Source organism: Heptranchias perlo, chromosome 39, assembly GCF_035084215.1.
Source record: "Heptranchias perlo isolate sHepPer1 chromosome 39, sHepPer1.hap1, whole genome shotgun sequence".
NCBI lineage: Eukaryota > Metazoa > Chordata > Chondrichthyes > Hexanchiformes > Hexanchidae > Heptranchias > Heptranchias perlo.
In genome coordinates this window covers 1885929-1910643 of record NC_090363.1, presented here as the reverse complement: position 1 = coordinate 1910643, position 24715 = coordinate 1885929, and the positions used below count along the sequence as shown (strand labels likewise).

The following is a 24715-nucleotide window of genomic DNA, read 5'->3' as shown; positions in this document are numbered from 1 at the left end:
CTGTGGGGAGTGTTAGCACTGTACCTTGTCTGAACTGTGGGGAGTGTTAGCACTGTGCCTTGTCTGAACTGTGGGGAGTGTTAGCACTGTACCTTGTCTGAACTGTGGGGAGTGTTAGCACTGTACCTTGTCTGAACTGTGGGGAGTGTTAGCACTGTACCTTGTCTGAACTGTGGGGAGTGTTAGCACTGTACCTTGTCTGAACTGTGGGGCGTGTTAGCACTGTACCTTGTCTGAACTGTGGGGAGTGTTAGCACTGTACCTTGTCTGAACTGTGGGGGGTGTTAGCACTGTACCTTGTCTGAACTGTGGGGAGTGTTAGCACTGTACCTTGTCTGAACTGTGGGGAGTGTTAGCACTGTACCTTGTCTGAACTGTGGGGAGTGTTAGCACTGTACCTTGTCTGAACTGTGGGGAGTGTTAGCACTGTACCTTGTCTGAACTGTGGGGCGTGTTAGCACTGTACCTTGTCTGAACTGTGGGGAGTGTTAGCACTGTACCTTGTCTGAACTGTGGGGAGTGTTAGCACTGTGCCTTGTCTGAACTGTGGGGGGTGTTAGCACTGTACCTTGTCTGAACTGTGGGGCGTGTTAGCACTGTACCTTGTCTGAACTGTGGGGAGTGTTAGCACTGTACCTTGTCTGAACTGTGGGGAGTGTTAGCACTGTGCCTTGTCTGAACTGTGGGGGGTGTTAGCACTGTACCTTGTCTGAACTGTGGGGAGTGTTAGCACTGTGCCTTGTCTGAACTGTGGGGAATGTTAGCACTGTACCTTGTCTGAACTGTGGGGGGTGTTAGCACTGTGCCTTGTCTGAACTGTGGGGGGTGTTAGCACTGTACCTTGTCTGAACTGTGGGGAATGTTAGCACTGTACCTTGTCTGAACTGTGGGGGGTGTTAGCACTGTACCTTGTCTGAACTGTGGGGGGTGTTAGCACTGTGCCTTGTCTGAACTGTGGACGGTGTTAGCACTGTGCCTTGTCTGAACTGTGGGGAGTGTTAGCACTGTACCTTGTCTGAACTGTGGGGAGTGTTAGCACTGTACCTTGTCTGAACTGTGAGGGGTGTTAGCACTGTACCTTGTCTGAACTGTGGGGAGTGTTAGCACTGTACCTTGTCTGAACTGTGGGGAGTGTTAGCACTGTACCTTGTCTGAACTGTGGGGGGTGTTAGCACTGTACCTTGTCTGAACTGTGGGGGGTGTTAGCACTGTACCTTGTCTGAACTGTGGGGAATGTTAGCACTGTACCTTGTCTGAACTGTGGGGAGTGTTAGCACTGTACCTTGTCTGAACTGTGGGGAGTGTTAGCACTGTACCTTGTCTGAACTGTGGGGAGTGTTAGCACTGTGCCTTGTCTGAACTGTGGGGGGTGTTAGCACTGTGCCTTGTCTGAACTGTGGGGAATGTTAGCACTGTGCCTTGTCTGAACTCTGAGGGGTTGTGCCTGCAGTGCCACTGCACTGGTATCTCTGCATCGTCAAGCAGATGTAAGGAATCTTACAGCACCAGGTTATAGTCCAACAGTTTTATTTGAAAATCACAAGCTTTCGGAGGCTTCCTCCTTCGTCAGGTGAGTGAAGCCTTCCTCGTCAAGCAGAGGTTGAAGACTGCTCCGCCTGTTTCCAGCCTGACTGGATCAAATTACACATTGCAGGCACGGTGCTGGGACTGGTGACCAATCACAACTCCCACCTCCCTACTCTGTCTGCTCACCTGTAGACGTGCCCTGGCAAAAAAAAAACAGGAAATTACAGGAAACCAGCCCAGTCCACCCGGGTGCTCCCAGTTCGCTCTGAAAGGTATAAATGCAGGCCATAATCAGGAACTAGTTGGTATGGAGATGGATTCCAGGCAACTGACCGAGAATTGGAAAGACGAATTAATTTGCGCCGTCTGCCTGGAATTATTCGAGGACCCGGTTACGCTGGAGTGTGGCCACAACTATTGCCGGTCCTGTATCGTGGGCTGTTGGGAAACACAGGAGTCAAACTTCTGCCCAGAGTGTCTGGACGTGTTCCCAGAAATTAAACTCATGCGCAATCGGACCCTCTCGAACCTGGTTGAAAAGGCTCGGAATCTAAGGCGACACCGGAGGAAGAAGGCGAGTAAACTCTCCTGTGACCTGCACCAGGAAGAACTCAAGCTGTTTTGTGAAACTGACAAGAAATTGATTTGTGGTATTTGTCGGGACGGGCGGGAACACAAATATCACAACTTCATTCCAGTAAACGAGGCTGTTGAGATTTACAAGGTAAAAGCTTCATCGCTGGCGTAACTTCATCTCACCACCTGCTGAAATGTTAAACGCTTTCCTCTGTGAAATTCTACTTTTAATTGCAGGATAAACTGAAATTATCCTTAGATTCGGCTGCCAAAAGGAAGACCAGTGTTCTCAAGGCTAAATTTAAGCAGAAACAGAAGATTTCCGAAGTTAAAGTAAGGTCACCCTGTGCCGATTTTCTTGGAGCTGAGTTAGTTTTGTGTTTTCCATCCCTGTACGTTATCATGTTTCATTTTGTAGGAACAGTCGCGCAGTCTGCAGACCCACATTAGGTACGAGTTTGCTGAAATGCACCGGAACCTGAATGAAAAAGAGCAGCGTTTAAGCAGAGGCCTTCGGGAACAAGAGGAGAGGATTTTAGAAGACATGCAGGAGAACCTGCGAGGGATTGAAGACACTCTGGGTTCTATTGAGCGAGTGCTGTCAGAGTTTCGGGCACAAATGGACCAACAAGACATATTAGCTTTCCTCAAGGTAAAATAAAAAAAATAATTTTAATGCAATTGCACAAATCCACGAAATAATAATTAATAAACCATATAAAAATAGTTTGGTTCTTAATTTTCTGAATTGATGATATGGCGATGGGTTTGCCAGTTGACCAAAAATAGCCCAGTTTATACCTAAGCAATGTGGCTGGCAGGTCACCCCAGCCTATTGAAACACATCTCAGCACCAATTACTAAAGATAAAGAGCCAAGGAGATAAAACAGAAATAAGACCTAAACTGCACTGTTATTCTGTACGTTTTCTGAAAAGAACTGTAAATGACATGAAAGCAAAATGTTTTCTGATGCAAACACACAGTTAAAACATACCCATTCTGTAGTCTTTCACTTTGTTGCCATCTGCAGTAAGAATGGTGAAATTGGTCAAATATTGGATGCATTTCTGTGTAAAATTTAGCTTCTGCTTTTATTCTGTCCCAAACTAACTGAAAACTCAGATCTGCATTTCTGTTTATTTCAGGAGGAAGGTTCTTGGAACAGAAGGTATATGATATTCCTCTTTTTAAAAAAAATAAGAAAAATCACACATCAATCTTTAAAACAAATACCAGAAATATTTTTCCAATGATCGAAATTTCATTTACAGGATTAGTGAAAAACGTAATTCATTGGCATTGGTAGATATGGATCTGCCTCTGGGGATGTTCAAAGGGCCCTTGCAGTATATAGCGTGGAGAGAAATGATGGACACCATCAGCCCCGGTAAAGAGATTTATATGTTCTCAAACCTAGTCAGTGATTATTTACAAGTGTTTAAAGAATATGGGAAAACCTGAAACACTGAGGTGGAAAAGTTCAATTTTAGCTGGGCCAAAAAATGGGCGGTAACGGATGGGGGCGCCCGTTATAGGCCACTGACTTTGATGGAAAGGGAAATCAGGCGGGGTGTATAACAGGCTGCCAACCCACAGCCGCTCATTTGCCGCCTAGCTGAAGAGCTGGGGAATGTAAAGTCACTGAGTTGCCTTCAATCAACTACATCGAAAGCATGCAAGTAACTTTAGTCCAAATGGAGCGTAGATGTTCAACTTGCTGCCCGGGTGTAAAATTTACCCCACACAGTTTTGAGCGTGCAAGTGGAGTTACCGGGCTGGATTTTCAACATGCCGCCTGGGCACGCCATAAATCTGGTGGTGCAGATCCGCCACCGGTTTTTAAAGAAAAAACTGTCTGATTTTCACTCCCTTCGCAATCAAATTTAAAATGGGCGGCCAATCCGCAATGCCAGTTTTGCACCCAGGCAGCAAGTTGAAAATCAAGCCCTGGGGTGAACTTTCACCTTTACCACCGGGCAGAGAACAGGCATTAATGGATTGGCAGCCCGTTTTACACCTGTCTGATTTTTGTTTCCATTAACTTCAATAAAAACGGGGTGGAGGGTGGTTTGGGGGAGGGGGACTCATTTTGACGGGCGATAGCGAATTTGCAGCCCATTTGAAATCTCTCCTGATTTTTATTTCCATTATTTTAAACACTTCTATCATATCCCCTCTCAGTCTCCTCTGTTCAATTCAGAAAAGACCCAGGGTGGTTAATCTTTCCTTATGTCATTCCCTTAATGATCCCTGGGATCAGCCTTGTAGCCCTTCTCTGTACTCCCACCAATAACTGAATATACTTTTTGGAATAGGAAGACCAAAACTTCAAGTCGTACTGCAAATGTGGTCTCACCAGGGCCAAATACAGTTTTAAAAATTACTTCCCCTGATTTGTGTGTTATATCCCTTGCTATGTATCCCAACATTCCATTTGCTTTATTTTTAAACAGCCTGCTGATGGTTTCAGTGACCCATCCATTAAAACCCCAAGATCTCTCTCCCGCTCCAGTACCTCAAATACATTCCCATTCAGCACCTTGTCCAATCCAACCTTCCCTCTGATAACTTTACATTTCCCTGTATTAAATTGCGTCCGCCATTTCTCCGCCCATGGATCCAACGTGTCGAGATCCTTTTGAATTTGTGCACATTACAATTCTTCATTTGCCACTGCTCCTAATTTGGTATTGTTTGCAAATTCCTTCTTCAAAATAATTTATAAACAGCAGTCCCAAGACTCAACTTTGTGGCACTCCACAGTTAACTGGCTGCCAACCAGATACCTGGCCATGCACTACTACTCGTTGTTAACTACCAACCAACCATTTTCCAATCCATCGTAATACATTCCCATTTATCCCATAGGTTTGAATAGAATGAACAATCCATTTGAAAACGTGCATGTGCTTTTTAGAATGAAATACTCAAAAGTACTTTCATTTATAAGTAAGTGCACATCGCGATGGACAACAAAAAATCTCAGTTCTTCCATCTGGCCCACTAAAAGCTAGTGCACAGGTACAAAAAGTAATCAAAAAGGCCAATGGAATGTTGTCCTTTATCTCAAGGGGGCTGGAATACACAGGGAGGAAGTGATGCTTCTGTTGTACAGAGCCCTGGTCAGACCCCATCTGTAGCACTGCATTCAATTTTGGGCAGTACACCTCAGGAAGGATATATTATCCTTGGAGGAGGTACAACGCAGATTCACCAGAATGATACCAGGACTCAAAAAAAGGTTAAATTGTGAGGACAAGTTGCATCAACCCGGCTTGTCTGCCCTCTAATTTAGAATGTTGAGGGGTGGTCGACTTGAGGTGTTTAAAATGATAAAGGAAATCGACAGGATAGATACAGAGAAATTATTTCCTTTGAAGGGGAATCTAGAACAAGGCGGCATAATCTTAAAATTAGAGTTAGGCCATTTAGGAGAGAAATCAGAAAGCATTTTTTCACACAAAGGGCAGTGGACATCTGGAATTCTCTTCCCCCAGCAAAGCTGTGGATGCTGGGTCAATTGAAATTTTCAAGACTGCGATCGATAAATTTTTGTTAGGTAAGGGTACCAAGGGCAATGGAGCAAAGGTGGGTAGATGGAGTTGGGGTGTATCTCAGCAGGGAGCTGTCATTCATGTTTCTATAGATGACACTTGATAAACTGATTCACTCATTCTGTTTGTTGAAATAATTTTCCCCCTCAGTGCCAGCCTCTCTGACTCTGGATCCTAACACGGCAAATCCCTGGCTCATCCTGTCTGAGGACCTGACCACTGTGAAAATGGGGGATCAACGGCAACAGCTTCAAGACATACCACAGAGGTTTGATCGTTGTGCGTGTGTCCTGGGATCGGAGGGATTCAGATCAGGGAGGCACTACTGGGAGGTGGAGGTGGGCGATAAGACTGAGTGGGATCTGGGAGTGGCCAAAAAGTCCTGCAACAGGAAAGGGAGAATCACACGGATGCCTGAGGATGGATACTGGAGATTGACCCTGAGAAGTAGTCATGAGTACAAGGCTTTCACCACACCTCCTACCTACTTGAGCCTGAGTGTGAACCCCAGGAAAATCGGGGTGTACCTGGACTATGAGGGCGGACAAGTGTCATTTTACAATGCGGACAACATGTCCCACCTCCACACTTTCATGGACACTTTCACTGAGAAACTCTACCCTTACTTATGTCCCTGTTTGAATGACGGTGGGAAGAATTCAGGACTTATGAAAATCTGCTGGATTAACGGCCACTCTGTGACGTGAAGTGTCTGTAATATAACTTACAATACAGGTGTTCCTGGAGCAGAATCCTCAGAATTCCAGTTATTTTATTGTTCAGCACGGTTTCAGCTTTACAGAAATTGATTTAATTGTGTTCAGTGACAAATGGAGTTTTAAAAATATAAAATGAAGCAAAAATACTTCGTGATTTATATTTATAATAATGACCCAGTTAGATGATTTACATATTTAAAAAAGCACAAAATAATAAGTGGGAAAACTAGAGACAATGTCACACTGAGAGGTCCGTGAGGAGCATTCACTTCCTCAAACGGACATTTAATTATTTTAAACTGGAACGTGTAAATTGTCTTAACTAATTAATCCTCATTCCAATTTTGCAAGGAGCATAGCTACAGTGTGGGCCAAGGCACATTTCCAAAATGACAACTCCCCTCCCCTCCCAGCATTTTTTTTGTTCTTAGGAAGTGGGTGCTGCTGACGTTTATTCCTCGTCCCGAGTTATCCTGAGAAGATGGTGGCGGGCCTTCTCCTCCATCCTCTGCTGTCCTTGTGGTGATGATGCTCCCACAATGAGGTTAGGTAGGGAATTCCAGGATATTGACCCAGTGACGAAGGAACGGTGACCCGTGTCCAAGTCAGGATGGAGTGCGAGTACGAGGGGATCTTGGAGGTGATGGTGTTCCTACAACATTTCCTCTCGTCCTTCTCGGTGGGAGGGGTCACAGGAGAGGGAGGTGCTGCTTAAGTTTTAGAAACCCACCAAAAGACTTTGAAAATGTTAAGGGGACGGGGATGCTCGCGAGTGCTTGGGGGGGGGGGGGGGGGGGGGGCGAATCTCCGTGAGGGTTTGCCCGCTCTCTGCGCCAACCTGGGCGGAAGAGCTGTGGAAACCCTGTGTTCCTCATCCCTTTCCCTGGCTGTATTAATGCCTCTGTCCGCCTCATTGTTTTGTTGAAGAACAGTCCCCACACCAAGCGTTAACTTGTCTGGTTCTCTTAACGGATGCTGACTGACCTGCTGTGCATTTCCAACATTTTCTGCTTTTGTTTGATTTTCACCAACTGCAGTATTTTGCTTTTACCTTCTTTGTATACATTTCCTCTTGAACCAAAGTTTGAGATTTAAATGTTATAATACAACATTATTTATTAATAGAAAATATATTTCATATTTTTCCTTGCTCAATAGTTTTCTACATATTAAATATTCTCCCTACTTGGAACCGGTTGGGTACGTGCTCTGGGACCGACCTGCTGGAGAAGAGGAGAATGAATGAAGTATCAAAGGGCTTTGGGGGTAATAGTGCGAGATGGGCGATCAGGAATCAATAGCCCGTTTCACTCCCCGCCTAATCTTCTTTTCCACTGAACAGAAAGGAGAATTGGAATTAGGAGAGATGTACAACGGGTGGCAACACATGACCCAGCATCGCCCATTTTACACTGGCAGGTCGAAGATGGATAAATTCTAATTATGAAATAATAATAAGCAAGAGGGAGGGGGCAGGATTCACAAGATGGTGAGACACTGGTGAACTACAAGCAGTCGCCTGGGATAGCTCCTGAAATAAAGATATTCAGTGAGTTCAAACATAAATATGTGAATTTTCTTTAATTAATTGGGTGGCAGATAATCCAATTTTAAAGATTACTTCCAATAATTGTTCCAAACATGGGCTGGATTTTCAACTTGCCCCAGGGGCATGGAACTGGCGTTCCGGGCCTACCAGATTGAGGCACACATGCTGTGTTGGCTTCTCTGGGTCCTGGAATTGAGAATGTGTGAGACCAAGGAACTGCAGTTAGAATCAGGTAACAACTCAGCAAGACTGAAGATCAATCAAGGCTGTGTAAGACTGATCCTGCTCGGCATTACCCCTCCCTACTCGAGCAGGAAACGAAACCAATCGTATTATTATTTATTATTTCCTCCCCAGCTCCAGCCTCTCCGAATCTGGATCCAAACACAGCCCGTCCTGGGCGAATCTTGTCTGAGAACGGGACCGGTGTGAGACCGGGAGACAAGCGGCAGCCGCTCCCCGCCACCCCGGAGAGGTTTGATTCCTGGGATCGGAGGGATTCACATCAGGGAACTGGAGGTGGGGAACAAGACTTGAGTGGCCAGAGAATACTGTAAAAGGAAAGGAGACATCACATGTAAATCGGAGGCTGAATACTGGACCACGTGGCTGTGTAAGAGAACCGAATATAAGGTTTTCACTTCACCCCGACCCCGAGAGTGGAGCCCTGGAATACGAGGCCGGACAGGTGTCATTTTACGATGCGGATAACATGTTCCATCTCCACACTTTGGATGAGAAACTTTATCTTTATTTCAGTCCCCCTGTGAGCAACTGGAGGACAAACTCAGCACCGCTGTAAATTGGTGCCCAACAGTGATTTGTTTGGAAATCTGATCCATTGAAACTTTCCCCATCCCAGGTGAGTTCCATCAGATGCCCTGCTTGAACTGTCATGGCAAGCCACGGCTCTCATTGCAAAATCTCTGCTGTTTGGACACCTTTTCCTCATTCGAGCACATCACGCTTTTTTTACTCCGTCCACATCCCCCACCCCATCCCCCTCCTCCTCTTTACATCAATTTTCCCACAAGCCGATGGCTCCCAAATCTTGGCGTCTCACTGGCTTCACCATGGCCACCTCACCATCCGCATCTCCCTGCCCACCATCACAGACAAGTAAAAAAAAATTGCATTTATATAACTCCTTTCACTACCTCCGGATGTCCCAAAGTGCTTTGCAGCTTACAGCCAATGAAGTACGGTCACTGTTGTAATGTCGGAACTGCAGCAGCCAACTTGCGCACAGCAAGATCCCACAAACAGCAATGAGATAATGACCAGGTCATCTTTTTTTAAGTGATGTTGGTTGAGGGATAAATATTGGCCAGGACACCTGGTGAACTCCTCTGCTCTTGTTCCAATCGGATCTTTTATGTCCACCTGAGAGCACACAGGGCCTCAAGTTTAACGACTCATCCGAAAGACGGCTCGTCCGACTGTGGAGCGCTCCTTCAGTAATGCACTGGAATGTCAGCCGAGATTATGTGCTCAAGTCTCTGGAGTGGGACTTGAACCCACAACCTGCAGAAAGAATGTACTTTGTGATAAAGTAATGTATGAGGAATGCTATTCATCACATTAACTGGTTTGTAGATAGATATTCCTTTGCTCATTGGTTTTGCCTTATATGGACTTCTAAAAAACTTTTTGCTACAATCATGTAATTTGTAGATGTGCTGGTGATCATGTCCACCTAGGATCCTCAGGTTTAAAAAGGGTGATTTTGACAGCTTCAACCAGTACACTCCCAGGAGCATACATGCAAGAAATAATTGGTCCAGGTTAGCAGGTCTCCCAGATCAGTAATGTATGATCTATTCATTTTGGTCTATTGAAAATAGCTTGTATTCTGCGCTTTACAGTCGGTTTTACTGTTGAGTCTTTAACTTATCAATGAAGCCTATTAAAAAGGACTATGGTGTGGAGTGTCTTCATCAAGAGTTCTGAACCAAATTGTAAGTATCTACTTTAATGATTAGTATAACAATGGTCAATGATGACGTTCTGCCATTTCCTCAGCCACATGTTGCCTCCTCAGCAATAACAAAACTAACACAAGATCAACTTCCAGCTCCAGGTCTACCTTTGCAGCACTTCCCACAACTCCTTGCATGCATTTATGTAGCACCTTTCACAACCTCGGGGCATCCAAAAGCACTTCACAGCCAATTAATTACTTTTGACATGTAGCCATTGTTATATAAGCAATCACAGCAACCATTTAGCACCCAGGAGCGTCCTCGAAACAGCAGTGAGATAAATGACCAGTTGATCTGTTTGTTGGTGGCATTGGTTGGGGGATAAATGTTGGTCAGGGCATCGGGAGAATTCTCCTGCTCTTCTTTGAATCGTACTATGGGATCTTTTACATCCACCTGAACAGGCAGACAGGTCCTCAGTTTAATGTCTGATCCATTGGCAGCACCTCCAACAGTATAGAAACTCTTGACCTCAGAACTGCCCTGCAGTGTTAGTCCAGACTATATACTCAAATTCACAACTTTCTGACTCGGAGGAAAGAATGCTACCAACTAAGCCAAGCTGACACTCCTAAACTCGTCTTGTCTTAGCTTCCCCCAAAGCGAACCTGTCCTCACTCCCTGCTCACTCTGGGGTACATTTCCGTCTTCAGTGCCTAGGTGGAGCAGATGGGGAAAGTTGGCAGTGAGGTTCACGAGCTGGTAAAAGAACCCACCGGACTTTCCTTCTGTTAATTTCAACGGAAGGGAAATCCAGGAAAGATGAAAATCTCCATGTCTGCAAGATTCCCCCTCCTTCTATGTCTCAGATTGCATCGCGTTGATGTCCATAATCAGTTTCGGACATGCATCAATACGAGAGTGCTAGTATAACTCCAGTTTCTCTGATTACTCTTGCAGAAGTTAAAACAGAGAGGAGGGGGCAGGTTAGAAGACAACTGTGCACAGATATCAATCACACTCCCCAAGGCTGCTGTAAAGTGCACGTCACTATCGTGTAAGAAACTACCTGCGGTTTATTCTGAAACAAGCAAACTTTCACAAGGTAAAATGCAGTGACTATTGTATAGATACTGATACACCACTTCTGTACCAGAATATCAAACTACAAGGCTTGGTGCACTAACCCTCACTGCAAAAAGGGGAAAAAGGAAATATTTGCCTTTATAAAGTGCCAATGAAACATTTCAAAACATGAACAATTCAAGAGCGTGCTGCTTTGCAGGGAGCCATTCTGTACCAGTACTGCAGCAAAAAGCGGTGAAGTAAACAAGCAGTTCATCTGTTCAGTGGTACTGTCAAAGGGAGAATATTAGCCAGCAGAAACTCCTTGCTCTTGGCGCAGTTTCTGCTAGTGTCCTGGCTAACACCAGAGGTGGAGTCAATAGCAGCAACAATTGGAGATACCTCACTTGGATAACAGTTGCTGTAAATACTCTGCAGTCTCCATAACAGCCACCTCCACAAAAGTTTCAAACTTACTGCATTTAGTCATGATAATGAGTGGAGGTGGGTAATATCCAACCCGAGGTGTTAGAAGCAAGATGGCATAAAGAAAGAAAGACTTGCATTCATATAGCGCCTTTTCACCACCTCACGCTGTCGCAAAGTGCTTTACAGTCAATGAAGCACCACCAGTGAAATAAAAGGTTTGGCTCCATTGTTTTAATTCTTTGCCACATTCACTGGAAGAATTCAAGGAGTTTTTTTCCCCTCCTTTCCACAGTACTGGTCTGCATCACCTCCCATGTGTTCAGATCCAATCCTGTATGTTCCACCCTGATCCTGAATTTGGCCCACTCCTTTTACATATTATTTACACACCCACCCTGCACGTAGATCTTGATTCGGGTCTCATTAACTGCCAGAGATCAGAGGTTCAGTGAGATAAAGCATTCTAAATACAATTACTGAAGTTGAAATGCTGCAGCTGAGGATTTGATCAGGCAGCCAACTTGTTTGCCCCCAGTTCATTAGTGGCACAAAATAAAACACCCATCACCAATACATTTTGCCTACCGGGCCAAATGCATTTAACCCTTACACCGCCGCTCTCGTGTGGTACAAACAACACGGGGAGACCGAGAGAGAGAGAGAAAGAGAGAGAGAAAGTGACACTTTTACAGACAGTTAGAAGTTGGGTTTGTGTTTCTTCACTTCGACCATGAGATGGTGGATGTTGATGAGGTCTGACCGCACGGGAAGGTTCTTGAAAGGAGGCTGAGAGAGGACCTTGTGGAATCGATGATAGTATTGGATCAGCTGGGTCAGTGCTCCCTGAAAGTTTCAAGTTAAAACAAGTTACCTTCTGGCTGACCTGGCATTGACTTTGTATTTTACAATGTACTCTATGGCATGAATGATCTGAAGAGCTGTCGCAAAATGCACTGGTCACATGCTGGTACCATCTATGAGTACTGACATCATAAACAGCTGTGGTCCAGCCCTGTGCCTACAAGAGGTTGTTACACCAACATGTCGTAGCTGGTGTGCAGCACATGCAACGATACTTTAAGGAACTGTCCTTGGCAGTGAATACACCAGAACACGGGGCGGGGGGCTGGGATTCAAAGGATGTCACCTAATTATACTATTTGGATAAGATTCAAACACACAAATTCTCCACAAGGTCATAGTAAATCATCTATTCTTCTCCTGCCTTTGAAACATCAACCCTCTCCCAAAGTCCACTCACCATAACGGGCAAATACACGGAAACGGTAACAATTACTGTACTGAAAAGGTAGTTTAAATATGCACCCCTTGCACTCAGAACAGCCATTCCCACTCACGTGTCAATTTAGTTAGTTGTGTCTTGCGCAGACTCGGTATGGGGCAGGACCGGCGCGCCGCGGGGCAGGACCGGCGCGCCGCTAGCCAACTTCACAACTGGACTGAGGGGCACACCGATCTGTGGTTTGGCAAAACATCAAACAAGCCGGGTGTACAAATGAATCCTTACACACGCCTTCTGATAGTAATCGGTGTCTGATAAACACACAACACCCATCAGATTCCCATGAACGTGACAGTCCTCAATATTCGGATACTGGCAGGGAGATGAATGGGATGGCCAGGCAGTGGCACAATCTATGCTCTGCTAGCACAGGTTTCCAGGAATGGGGAAAGAGGAGTTAAAGAAATCACAGCGTCAAATCTGGTCTATAAACTCGGGCTACAAAGCACACAGTAAGTTTCTGACTGCACCTGTATGATTCCTGTCCCATTCTTGAAGTTGGTAAAGGACCTCATGACATCCTGGCTGAGATTTTCAACTGACTGTTTCCAGGTGGCAGCAAACCCACGTACTAGCTGTACCACTCGGCCTGAGGTCGTTGGGGGAATGGGATCGGGGTGGTGGGGGAGGGAGGGTGGCGGGAGAGAAGGGGGAAAAAATAAATGAGACAACATTACTACAGTATGAATTAGTGGCAAACACACACAGACCTGTGAACCACAGAAGCTTACAGCACAGGAGGCGGCCATTTGGCCCATTGTGTCTCTGCTAGACCATTCCAAAACTACTCCTACTGCCCCAGTCTCTCCCCATAGCCCTGTACGTTCCTCTGCTTCTAATATTTCTCCAATTTTCCATTAAAAGATGCAACGGGCCCTGTCTCAGCCATGCCCTATAGCAAAGCATTCCACACTCCAACAACCCCCGGGGTAAAGATAATTCTCCTGGCTCTCAGTGCCAATTTAAAATGGATATCCTGTTATCACTAACTCCCCAACCAGAAGATATAGCCTTTCCTCATTCAGCTTGTCAACGCCCATCATAATTTTATAAGCCTCTATTAAAACTCTTCTTAGCCTCCTCTGCTCCAGTGGAAATAGTCCCAGTGTTTCAAATCTCTCCTCGTAACTACTTTCCCATCTCTGGCATCATCTTGGTGAATCCAAGCTGTTCGCTCTCTGTGTCGCAATATCCCTTCTATAATAGGGCGACCAAAAACTGGTAACTTACAAGTTTAAACATTCAGATGCATGTGACATTCGTCACTCAATGCTGGGTTAGAAACAACCCAAGAGCTTCGGTTATCAAGAACAGAACCTCTACTGACTTCCCCAATTATTAGGCGTAATCTGAAAAATAATACATCGGAACGAACATATCGTCAGTTAGCTTGGAGTAGCAGCAACGATAATCTTACCTTCTTCTGTTTTTAGTTTCTCGATTTGACCCTTTTCCATCAGGACCTCCGCTTCCTTCACAAAGGCGATCATCCCACCAAATGGCGGCGACAAGATTTCTTCAATAAACTCCTGGAGAGGAAGGGAGGGAGATCAAAGAAAATTAAAACCCCAGCTTAGCCGAGTCTTAAAAAGAGCTAGCAGATTGTGGATTCTCCCCAAAACCCGACAATTAAGTTAATCTACGTACTGAAACTGTACGGGAACATGAACACAGTCACAGATATATCAGTGTTCTACAACTTCAGTCTGCCAGCCATACCGGTGATTAGCTGCTTCAGTGTTTGGTTAGCTGGTAGAGAATGAGACTTCCCTGCCTACCTTTCAGACTGAGCTACTGTAAATCATCTGATAGTTGATCCCTTGCCATTGCAAAATGTTTTGCTCAGCACTCCTCTTGTACCTTTTAAAATGCAAACATTCAGCTCTACGTGTTGCCTTGTCTCTGTAACCTCACTGCACTGGATTCAACAATCATCTCTCAGTCTCCTACTCAGCCAGGTCTGCCGTGGCTCAGTGGGTAACACTCTCGCTTCTGAGTCAGAAGGTCATGGGTTCAAGTACCACTCCAGAGACTTGAGCTCATAATCCCCGCTGACATTTCAGTGCAGTACTGAGGGAGCGCTATTTCGAAGAAGAGCAGGGGGAGTTCTCCCTGGTGTCCTGGCCAATATTTATCCCTCAATCAACATCACTAAAAAAAACAGGTTATCTGATCATTATCACATTGTTGTTTGCACGAGCTTGCTGTGCACAAATTGGCTGCCGTGTTTCCTACATTACAACAGTGTTTCCTACATTACAACAGTGTTTCCTACATTACAACAGTGACTACACTTCAAAAATATTTCATTGGCTGTAAAGCACTTTGGGACGTCCTGAGGTCATGAAAAGTCTTTCTCCTTTTACCCCAGAATCTCAAAAATGGTGTGAACTCCTTAATATCACATATACTGTTTTCCTCGCTCGCCACCAATTGTCCCTCCTGTTTTGCTAAGGCCACGGATCCATGTTGGGGTATAGTTCCACGTACGCTGCCTGTCCTCCGGTATCTCTCCCAAATGGCCTAGACGGTGACAGGTTATTCCCACTCCCCTCTTAAGCCCAGAGAGCCAAGGGCGATTGTGAGGCACCGTTTGCCACCTAACTGGAGATCAGCTCACCGAGCAGAGACCAGGGACAATCGCAATCTGTATGGCGGAGTTCCAGACTGAACAGCGGACTTACCAACTGAGCCACCGGAGGAGAGCCCCATGCACATTTTAAATTATCAAAAGATATTACATTGAGGAAAGATTGAGTAGAATGGGCCTATACACTCTGGAATTTAGAAGAACGAGAGGTGATCTCATTGAAACATACAAGATTCTGAGCGGGCTTGACAGGGTAGATGCTGAGAGGTTCTAGAACTAAGAGGCATAGTCTCAGGATAAGAGGCTAGCCATTTAAGACTGAGATGAGGAGGAATTTCTTCACTCAAAGGGTTGTGAATATTTGGAATTCTGTACCCCAGAGGGCTGTGGATGCTCAGTCGTCGAATATATTCAAGGCTGAGATCGATAGATTTTTGGACTCTATGGGAATCAAGGGATATGGGGATCGGGCGGGAAAGTGGAGTTGAGGTCGAAGATCAGCCATGATCTGATTGGATGGCGGAGCAGGCTCGAGGGGCCGAATGGCCTATTCCTGCTCCTATTTCTTATGTTCTTAACAAGGAAATAAACAACAGTTACTGTTATCGTACATCTCCTGATATCAAAGTGCGTGTCCGATATTTTCTCTGCTACATTTGCTCTTCAAAGCCCTACCCTGTTCCGCTCTACGGCACGCGGGCAGAGGTTATGAGACAGGAACAAGAACAAACACTGACCTGAGTTCTGGCACCAAGAAGTTGTTGGAAACTTTCCACTTCCTTGCTGTCATCAGTCGCTCTCTCCTGAAGAGACATTAGTTCCGAGATGAGAAAAATTGCTGTACTACAAAACACAAGCACAGCTTCAAGCAGAGTGGGACCTCGATTGTCTTCTGTAATGGAGAGGAACGGACTATCTGCAGCCCCCGGGTCACTGTACACCCACCTGACTCCAGCATCAGTACCTCCATTACTAGAGCTCATCCCCAAAGCACTTCTCCAACACCAACTACGTTCAGGCTGTTGTTGAAGTGGGCGCTCACATTCACGTCAGCAGCATTCACGGTGCTCCTCTCAGTGGAGGTGTTAAAGTAAAATCTAAGCTGCTGGTTTAAAGTAAAATTTAAGTTGTTGGGTTAAAGGTAAAAATGACCTTTTGGCAACTAGTGTGAGCGTGGCTGCGGTCACTGCCCCGAGACCACACTGAAATGTGCCTTGTGCGAACCAGACTAACCATAATTAAAGCTTAAACATAACAAACGATGATTAACAAATTAATGTACTGCTAAACAAAATGGACTCTGCTAAACAAAATGGACTCTGTGAAAGGACATTAAAAAATGCTGACTGAGCACAACGAACTGATAAAAACTACAGAACCAGACTGAATAGACAAAGACCAGAGTCTTAAGTTGATAACAGTTGTTTTAATGTGATTGGAGGTCAATTGTTGCTGTCGGGGTCTAATTGGCTAATGTGTAACTAACCAAGGCTAATAATGTAATAAACTGCTGAATGTCTGTACTTGTAACATATAAAAGACTCAACGACCGTTTGAAAATTGAGAAGGTGACTGCGTACACTGTGGAGTGTCCAGCTGTTCTCCCAGATCTTTGTCCAATAAACTGCATGTTGAATCTTTAAGTCTGACTCAGAGTGGTGATTTTCCCACAACAGAGGCATCCACTTTGAAATCAATACAAAGCTTGTCCCAAACAGACAGGTCAGGTTACAGCTGGGCATTTAAAAAAAAAACTCTTTCCCCAAGAGTTAGCTCTGGCATTCATTCACAATATACGCCTCAATTAGGAGGAGTGGAAGGTCGCCACTCTATGAACATTTGGATGGGGTCCAATTTACTACTGGCTCAACCAGTTACGGGATGTGCTTGAGCACTGATGCCACAAACTCCACCCCCATCTTCCTTTCTTCCCTCAGCTCTGCCTGTGATTGCCGAAACCCAACCGATGTCCCCCCTCAGTTCCCCAAATTCGCAAAGCTCGAGTGCAAACATCCGTTGAGATGTTTGCTTCTGTACTTGTGTCTCCCAAGCGGGCTGTTCAACAACGCTCTGTTGTAAGCGATGAAGTGAACCACCAGCAACAAGTCAGTGTGCTGACCAAAAGGAAAAAAAAAAAAGAGACTCACCATTAAAACGCCCAACATCATGTCGTAGTTGTTGATTAGGAATATGAGCTGCTCTCGCCGGGACGCAAACTCCGCCGCCATTCGCAGCACGAAATTCTCCACCTCCACCTGAGCAAGGAACATTCCCCGTCACCACACTTCAGTCGAGGTGGAAGGGCACAGCTGCACAGCTCAGCAAATGAAGGATGTGGGCCAGCAAAAATTCAACACAAATCAAACGCAACCCATGGGGGTCACTGTCCCAAGATCAGCAACGGTGAGCAACTCAGCTTCTGCATTCAGTTGTGCTCCGTGTGACACGGGTCAGGCTAATGCTGCTGAGCTGCTGTTCGATGGAGTCTGCTCAGTAAACTTGGTGTTTGGCTTTACGGTAGACTAAAGTTACAGCTTTGTTGCAGCCAGTCTCCATCTTGCAATCCTTAATTTAGGGGTATTGGGCCATGTCCCAGTATCATTCTCCCAATCCACGTTTGAACCTGGTATAAAACCCAAGGATTTGTTCCAAAGGCTTTGGGAAAAGAAACCCTTTAACTTGTCTACTCTGAAGGGTGCAAAATACCAATTATTGTAGACCCCAATCCAATTCATCCCTCCTGTGGCAATGACTCAAATTTTCCAGTTCAAATGGGGACCAATACCTCCAGTAACAGAGGAAAGGCTAATCTTCTCACTCACACAGAAGGGAGAAGCTGCACATTTTAACACAAGTTGAGGAAGAAATTACATTGTTACCAGTCTGCTCAAGGTACTTTGGAACATTTAATATGAAGGAGGCTACTTCTGTTGTTAAGCAAAGTTTTACTAAGAGCCAAACAGTGTGGGGCTCACTCTGCTGTCTTCTCACTCTGAGGAATCATCATCTTCCAGGTGCTATCCCTCTTCTCCCAGGTCAGGGTCAGGGGCTATTTGACCTATTTTTCTATAAAGAGGCACAGGTCCCAAAAACTCAGGCTGCGTCTGCCAAAGGGACGGGGACCGTAAATAACTAGCAGGACGCACAATTCAACCATGGCGCATTTCCCTGGGTCGGGCGATACGACATCACCTCCCAGACTCAACCAAAGTTCTCACTTCCCAGAAAATTAGTGGAGACATTTTAGGACGTGACCCTCACCCATAACCCATGGCATCGGAGTGGCTGTGGAGGGAAGGAGACCTGCACTGGAGGTTTTAGTTAGGGATGAAATTGGAGGGTATTTCAGTACTGGTGATCTTCATGCACGGACAGAGAGAAGGGGGAGACAGAGTGCTCGGAACAAAAATACTCCCTCCAGACTTTACTTCCCCAAAACAAGTGATTTTGGCTAAACATCTCTGAAGTAGCGGACACTCATCTTATCCATGGTATGGGGAGTGGAACTAAATGGCGAAGGATTACCAGTGAATAGTTAAAACAGCAAGTCTAATCAGTTTGCTAGATATATAATCACTAACTTAAGGCATGATGGGGAAATCATGGACTTATTTAGAAAGGGTTTCTTTTGCTCCCCACTTGTAGCGAAATCTTAAACATATATATTGTCTCGTTCACAATCTTGCCATAAACCGTGAATGGAGGAAATCGTTCTCCTGAACTGTTTGGAGGAAGTAGCTTCCCCAGATCTACAACTGACCTGGAGCTGTCCAAGCAAGGTGTGTGTCTTCTCATTGGGATAAGTTTCATTGATGCTGACGATCGCTGAAGAAAACTCAGCATATCTTCTTGTGACCTGCACCAGTGAAATGAACAGTTATTACATTCAAAAGGGCCGATATCCAAGAGAGAATTTTACTGGCTTCAAGTCAGAGTATAAAAACACTCCATTCTGTTTGAATTTGCAGAATGCCATCACAAGCAGCATTTTGAGTGGCATGGAGCAGGCACAGGCCATATATAAGCATGGTAATGAAGTGAGAGGGTGGTGTTCCCACTCTCTGGCCTCACTTTCCTCCTCGTTGACCAGAGAGGGGCCTGAAGAAATCTGGAGTTGGGGCTTGGGCCAAGACCCCGCAGACCGGAGGGTCTGCAGGAGTGGGGGTGGGGGGGGGGAGCCCCAAGCTGAAGGTACTCTTAATTTTGTTCAAGGATTCCCACTCTTTCCACACTCAGACGTTCCTTGGGCCTCTTGGCCTTCTTTAATAACAGCCAGAAGGTCCCAATGTCGGTGGCCAGGGGCGTAGCTGCGGGAACACTCACTCCTGTTTCTAACCCCCTCACCTCCCTCTCTCGCAATCTCAGTCCAAGGCCCTACGTTATACAAATGGTCCAGGCCAGGAACATTGGGACACTACTCTTGTCAAAGGTGAAGCACGCCTCAATTACATCACACCTGCTGGGTGCTCAGAGGAAAAATCGGCCCTAAAATGCCCTTGAACAGCACAAAGTTTTTTTAAACCACACAAGTATCCAGTTGTGCAGTAAAGCTAGCTGAAAGGACGATATTTAGACGGTCCCTCAGAACTGGGTTCTCCTTGCTCATTTTAAAATTTTCATACAACTGACAATTTGAAGGGTGCAGGTTTTTAATAAAAGCCACAGTGACGGAGTTCCTTACGTAGTGTGGTCGGGTGTCGAGCGCACCCAGTTTCTGAGGGTCTGTGTTGCGGATGCTCTGAATGTTTAACTCCAGGATATATTCGAACCTCGGCCAGAGGATTTCCAGCAGGGTCTCCCAGTACCTGAGAAGGTCACACACCATTATTTGCCAAAACTGTGTCTTGTGTCAGGGTGAAAGGTTATAATACTCTTGTTTTAGAAGACTCTTGTTTTAGAATACTCTTGTTATAGAGGGTGCATTAATAATTAAAATATCACATCAGCTGCTCAAGAATAACAACAACAACATTTTCAAGATTAGGAAAGGAATTGACAATGTTGATCCAGACAAATGCTTCACGGTGACAATGGTTTCAAATAACAGAGGCCACAAGTTAAAAATGATAAGGCTAGGAATAAGAAGGGAACTTTCTCATCTAAGCAACAATAACAACTTCCATTTATACAGCGCCTTTAATGAAGAAGAACGTCCCAAGGCACTTCACAGGAGCGTAATCAGACACAGACTGGACACCGAGCCGAAGAGGGAGATATTATTGGGGTGACTAAAAGCTTGATCAAAAAGGTGAGTTTTCAGGAGAGTCTTAAAGAAGGAGAGGGAGGTGGAGAGGTTTAGGGAGGGAATCCCAGAGTGTTAGAGAGTAATGAATTTATGGAATAAATTACAAGTGAGGGCCACTGAAATGGACACTATAAACAGGGTCAAGTGACAATCGGGTAAGTTACAAGGGAGAAGCAATTCAACTTTGCTTCAGTGTCAGGTTAAGCCCCAACTCCAGATTTAGCTGCATTTACACTATAACTATAGAGTGGGTGCAAAATGAAACTGCTCTGTACCGACACCACATTTACTTACATTACAACAGTGACTACACTTCAAAAGTACTTAACTGGCTGTAAAGTGCTTTGGGACGCCCTGAGGTCATTAAAGGTGCTGTATAAATGCAAGTTCTTTCTTTCACTAGGGCTGTACTGTAAAAGCAGCTTAAAACAAACACTGAAAGAATGATTCCCTCAGACCGAGGAGGCTATATTAATAGGAACACAGGCATGCAGTTCAGGAAGATACTTAGTTCACATGATGAGTGTGAAAATAGCTGCATTTCATACAAACCTCACATTACAAATCCATTGGAGACTTATGACAGAAACAGAAAGTGTCCCTGCACCCCAATCATTAATAACTTGCTATCTATTTTTTTATTCATTCATGGGATGTGGGCGTCGCTGGCAAGGCTGGTATTTATTGTCCATCCCTAATTGCCCTGGAGGTGGTGGTGGTGGTGAGCCGCCTTCTTGAACCGCTGCAGTCCGTGTGGTGAAGGTTCTCCCACAGTGCTGTTAGGTAGGGAGTTCCAGGATTTTGACCCAGCGACGATGAAGGAACGGCGATATATTTCCAAGCTGGGATGGTGTGTGACTTGGAGGGGAACGTGCAGGTGATGGTGTTCCCATGCGTCATACTCCTATATTCAGCACTAGCAGTTATTATTTCAGATTTCCAGCGTGGACTTTTTAAAAAATCTATACTACACATACAAGCTTCTGAAATTTGAAAATTGGTATTTTCTATATTCTGAAACTTGTATCAAAGATTTTTCATTTGGAGCACGTCATAGAATCCTGTTATATGCAATGTATCAGAGCAACAATAATGGACATGTAACATAGTGAATGTCCCAAGACACATCATGGATGCTGAGCAATAGTGGAAGGATTAGGAGATATGACTGAAACCTTTCTCGAAAAAATGGGTTTTGAGAAGGTTGCTAATGATGGGAGAGAAGCGGCAAGGAGGAAAGGTTTAATGAGCATGGAAAAAAGTAAAAAGGCCGTTTCTAACCAACATGCAATTCTTGTAGGTTTAGATAATGCCATTTCTTTTGTGTCAGATAGCTTCCGAAACCTTCAAATTACTTACTTATCGACGGCAGGGACGTTCCTCTTCGACATGATGGTCTTGAAGCGGAGAATGATGTGAATGGAGAGGAACACTGCAATGCTGTCAAAGCAATCAGCAACGTAAGTGTCCATGTGTTTCTGAAATGGTAAAACATCAGCAATTTGTTATAAACAGTTACAAAAATCATATGCTTGTACGTTCTGCAACTGGTTGTAATAGCAAATGGAGGTGGTGCGGTGGGTGGGGTCGTCATTTACCGATTGCTAAGCGCTGAGGAATCTCAACTGTTGCCCGCGTATATTGTAAAATTGCGCTCTCTGTCCAGTGTGTAGAGGGAACGGCATCCGAGGCGGCATTTTCCGATGCAGCGGATGAAGTTGCTCGCCACTGGCATGTGCACAGAAACTTTATCTCAGGGTCTAATCCTCTCCCCCATCTCGGTTTGATTTGCAATTTTATTCTGGGTTTAAACAAAAGAGCTATCATTCCTCAGCAAAAATGATCCTTTTAGAAAGAAATCTGTTCTTGGGAGGTGGGCGACAATGGTAAGAATTAATTATTGCCCTGGTGGCATTAAAGATCAACCACATGGTGTAGGACTGGAGTCACGGGTAGCGGTGACAATTTCCCTTCCCTGAAGGACTTTAGCGAACCAGTTACATTACAACAGTGGCTACACTTCAAAAAACGCTTTGGGACGTCTTGAGGTGGTGAAAGACGCGATATAAATGCAAGTCTGTCTTTCTTCTTTCAGTTGGATTTTTAGGACAATCCAGCAGCTTTCATGGTCATTTGTTCTTGGTGCCAGCCCATAAATGAGCACATTCATTGAATTCAATTTCACACCTTGCTGTGATGGGATTTGAACTCACAACCTCTGGGTTTCTAGTCCACTGCCATAAACACTAAGCTACCATGCCCCTACGATATCCTATCAGGGGATTAAGTGGCACAGGCACTGTGCTTTCACCTGTGAAACCTGGGTTCAGGTGCAGCCCTGACTAATGGGCTGAAAGTCTCCTCTGTCTACACAGGACCTACGGTGCAAAACTGCCCTTAATACAGCATTAATTGACAAAGTCACTCAAACAGGCCCAAGGACGATTGGTGTGGGGTCTTAAATAGCACGCCGACACTGCAGGGGGAGTCTTTCTGAGGATGGTCCTCAGGTACTTTGGGCCAGAGTAGAGGGAGCTTTTAAGCTGCATCAGGTGCTACACCTGACCTGAATGCTTGATGCTGATACTGGATACCTGGACTGGGAAGTGTTCCAATCGCCAGCTTTCACATCGCTCACTGGGACAAGCACAAAATGTCTTTGTAGATATTACTGTGAACTTCAAGAGACCAACTGTGTTCCTGTTGACAGGCCAAGGAATGCAACAGGACAGGAAAATACTGTTCATTTATTTATGTGAAATATGATCACATCTTACATTACAGGTGCCAATCATTTGTTACATCTTTCACAATCACACAGTAATTTATACCAGCCTGATGTCCTTAACACAGACTTAGAACACCATATTTTAGGAAGGATGTCCAGGCCTTGGAGAGGGTGCAGAGAAGATTCACTAATATTATATCGTGATGAGAGTCTTTAGTTAGGAGGAGACACCAGAGAAACTGAGGCTCTTTTCATTAGAGGAGATCTGATGGTTCAAAATTATGAGGTTTTGATAAGGTAAATGGGGAAAAACTATTTCTACCGGTTGGTGAGTCGGTAACTGGGCTGGGAGGTGGGGGGGGGACATAATTTAAGATCATCACAAAAAGAACGAAGGGAAGTGTCAGAAAAAGTTTTTTAATGCAAATAGCTGTTAGGACATGAATACCTGACCAGAAACAGTGGTGGAAGCAGAATCCATAATAGGTTATTGAAAAAATATTTGAATTTTTTTTTTAGAAAGGGTGTGGGGAAAGGCATGGGGAAATGGAACTAATTGGTTAGCTCTTTCAGAGAGCAACACAGGCACGATGGGCTGAACGACCCCCTCCTTTGCTGTAAAATGCAATGACTGTACTCGTGAATGTTAATTGTATGATAGATGTCAATGAGTGTTAACTGTATTCAGGTGCTGGGTATCAATTGAGGACTCCCTTGTGTCCTCTTTATAGGAGAGCTTATCTAGGGTGTGGTGTGTGTGTGTAAGGAGAATCTCTAGTGAATAAAAGCTTGGAAACAACTAAAGGCTCTAGTATTCTATCCTTCACCACATGGTTATCTGATTTTAACAATGTACACTAAACAGCACTAAGATATTTAGGAGGATAAAAGGAAAATGACCCCTTCTTAACCACAGACAAGCAAACTGTTCAATCAACTTTAATTACCAAGAACATAGTGAGGGTTTTCCCCATGATCGCATTGAAGAGATCCTGTGCGGGGTTTCCAGTCACCATGAAGAAATCACAGAGGAAGAGGTACTCGCGGCAGCTGTTATCAAGAAGAGCATAGTGCTGGCTGCGGAAGAGGCTCTCAAAAGGATACTGGAGGATGAAGGGAAGAGCAACGAGAACTATTTAGAGAACATAGAGAAACCAATGATAAGTAAATGAAATTATACCAATGCACAATGTTTTAAAAAAACTTTTAACTGCAAGCATTTTCATACTCATTTAGTTTTGGCAGTTTTCGCCTGGACAGTTTAAACGCAGAACCAGGCGGGCAGTTTAAAAAAAAAAATTCCACTTGTTCAACTTTCTAAGTACTGTCTTCGTTTCCATTGAAGGGCTTCCCCAATGAGTCCAGAACACATTTAAACAGAGCAGGTGGAGCAGACATCAGGAAGATTCAATCAGAGCAGGTCCACGTCACTTCCTCTGATCTGAAGTCAGGGGCAGCCGAGGTCTATAGAAGACATGTCAGCCTCTCAAAAAAAATTCTATGCCA

General features: G+C 44.8%; 2 protein-coding genes across 2 annotated transcripts in view; one reads left to right on the top strand and one right to left on the bottom strand.

Annotated features, from left to right (window-relative positions):
* The first annotated feature begins 1580 nt into the window (after window positions 1-1580).
* Window positions 1581-7152, top strand: LOC137305063 (zinc-binding protein A33-like). The gene is made up of 6 exons (XM_067973842.1): window positions 1581-2251; window positions 2341-2436; window positions 2522-2755; window positions 3251-3273; window positions 3377-3492; window positions 5810-7152. Exons 1-6 carry the CDS (start codon window positions 1835-1837, stop codon window positions 6364-6366), a joined length of 1443 nt encoding a protein of 480 aa, XP_067829943.1. The 5' UTR covers window positions 1581-1834; the 3' UTR covers window positions 6367-7152.
* Window positions 7153-7942: 790 nt separating this feature from the next.
* vps52 (VPS52 subunit of GARP complex) overlaps window positions 7943-24715 on the bottom strand; it is a 31170-nt gene continuing 14397 nt past the window's right edge. Inside the window, exons 12-20 of the mRNA XM_067973832.1 lie at window positions 24157-24312; window positions 21841-21959; window positions 19918-20041; window positions 18997-19092; window positions 17384-17491; window positions 15974-16039; window positions 14064-14175; window positions 13117-13235; window positions 7943-12186 (exon numbers count right to left, since the gene is read on the bottom strand). Of these exons, the coding sequence (XP_067829933.1) occupies window positions 12040-12186; window positions 13117-13235; window positions 14064-14175; window positions 15974-16039; window positions 17384-17491; window positions 18997-19092; window positions 19918-20041; window positions 21841-21959; window positions 24157-24312 (1047 nt within the window). The 3' untranslated portion in view covers window positions 7943-12039. The remainder of the gene's footprint in view (window positions 12187-13116; window positions 13236-14063; window positions 14176-15973; window positions 16040-17383; window positions 17492-18996; window positions 19093-19917; window positions 20042-21840; window positions 21960-24156; window positions 24313-24715) is intronic.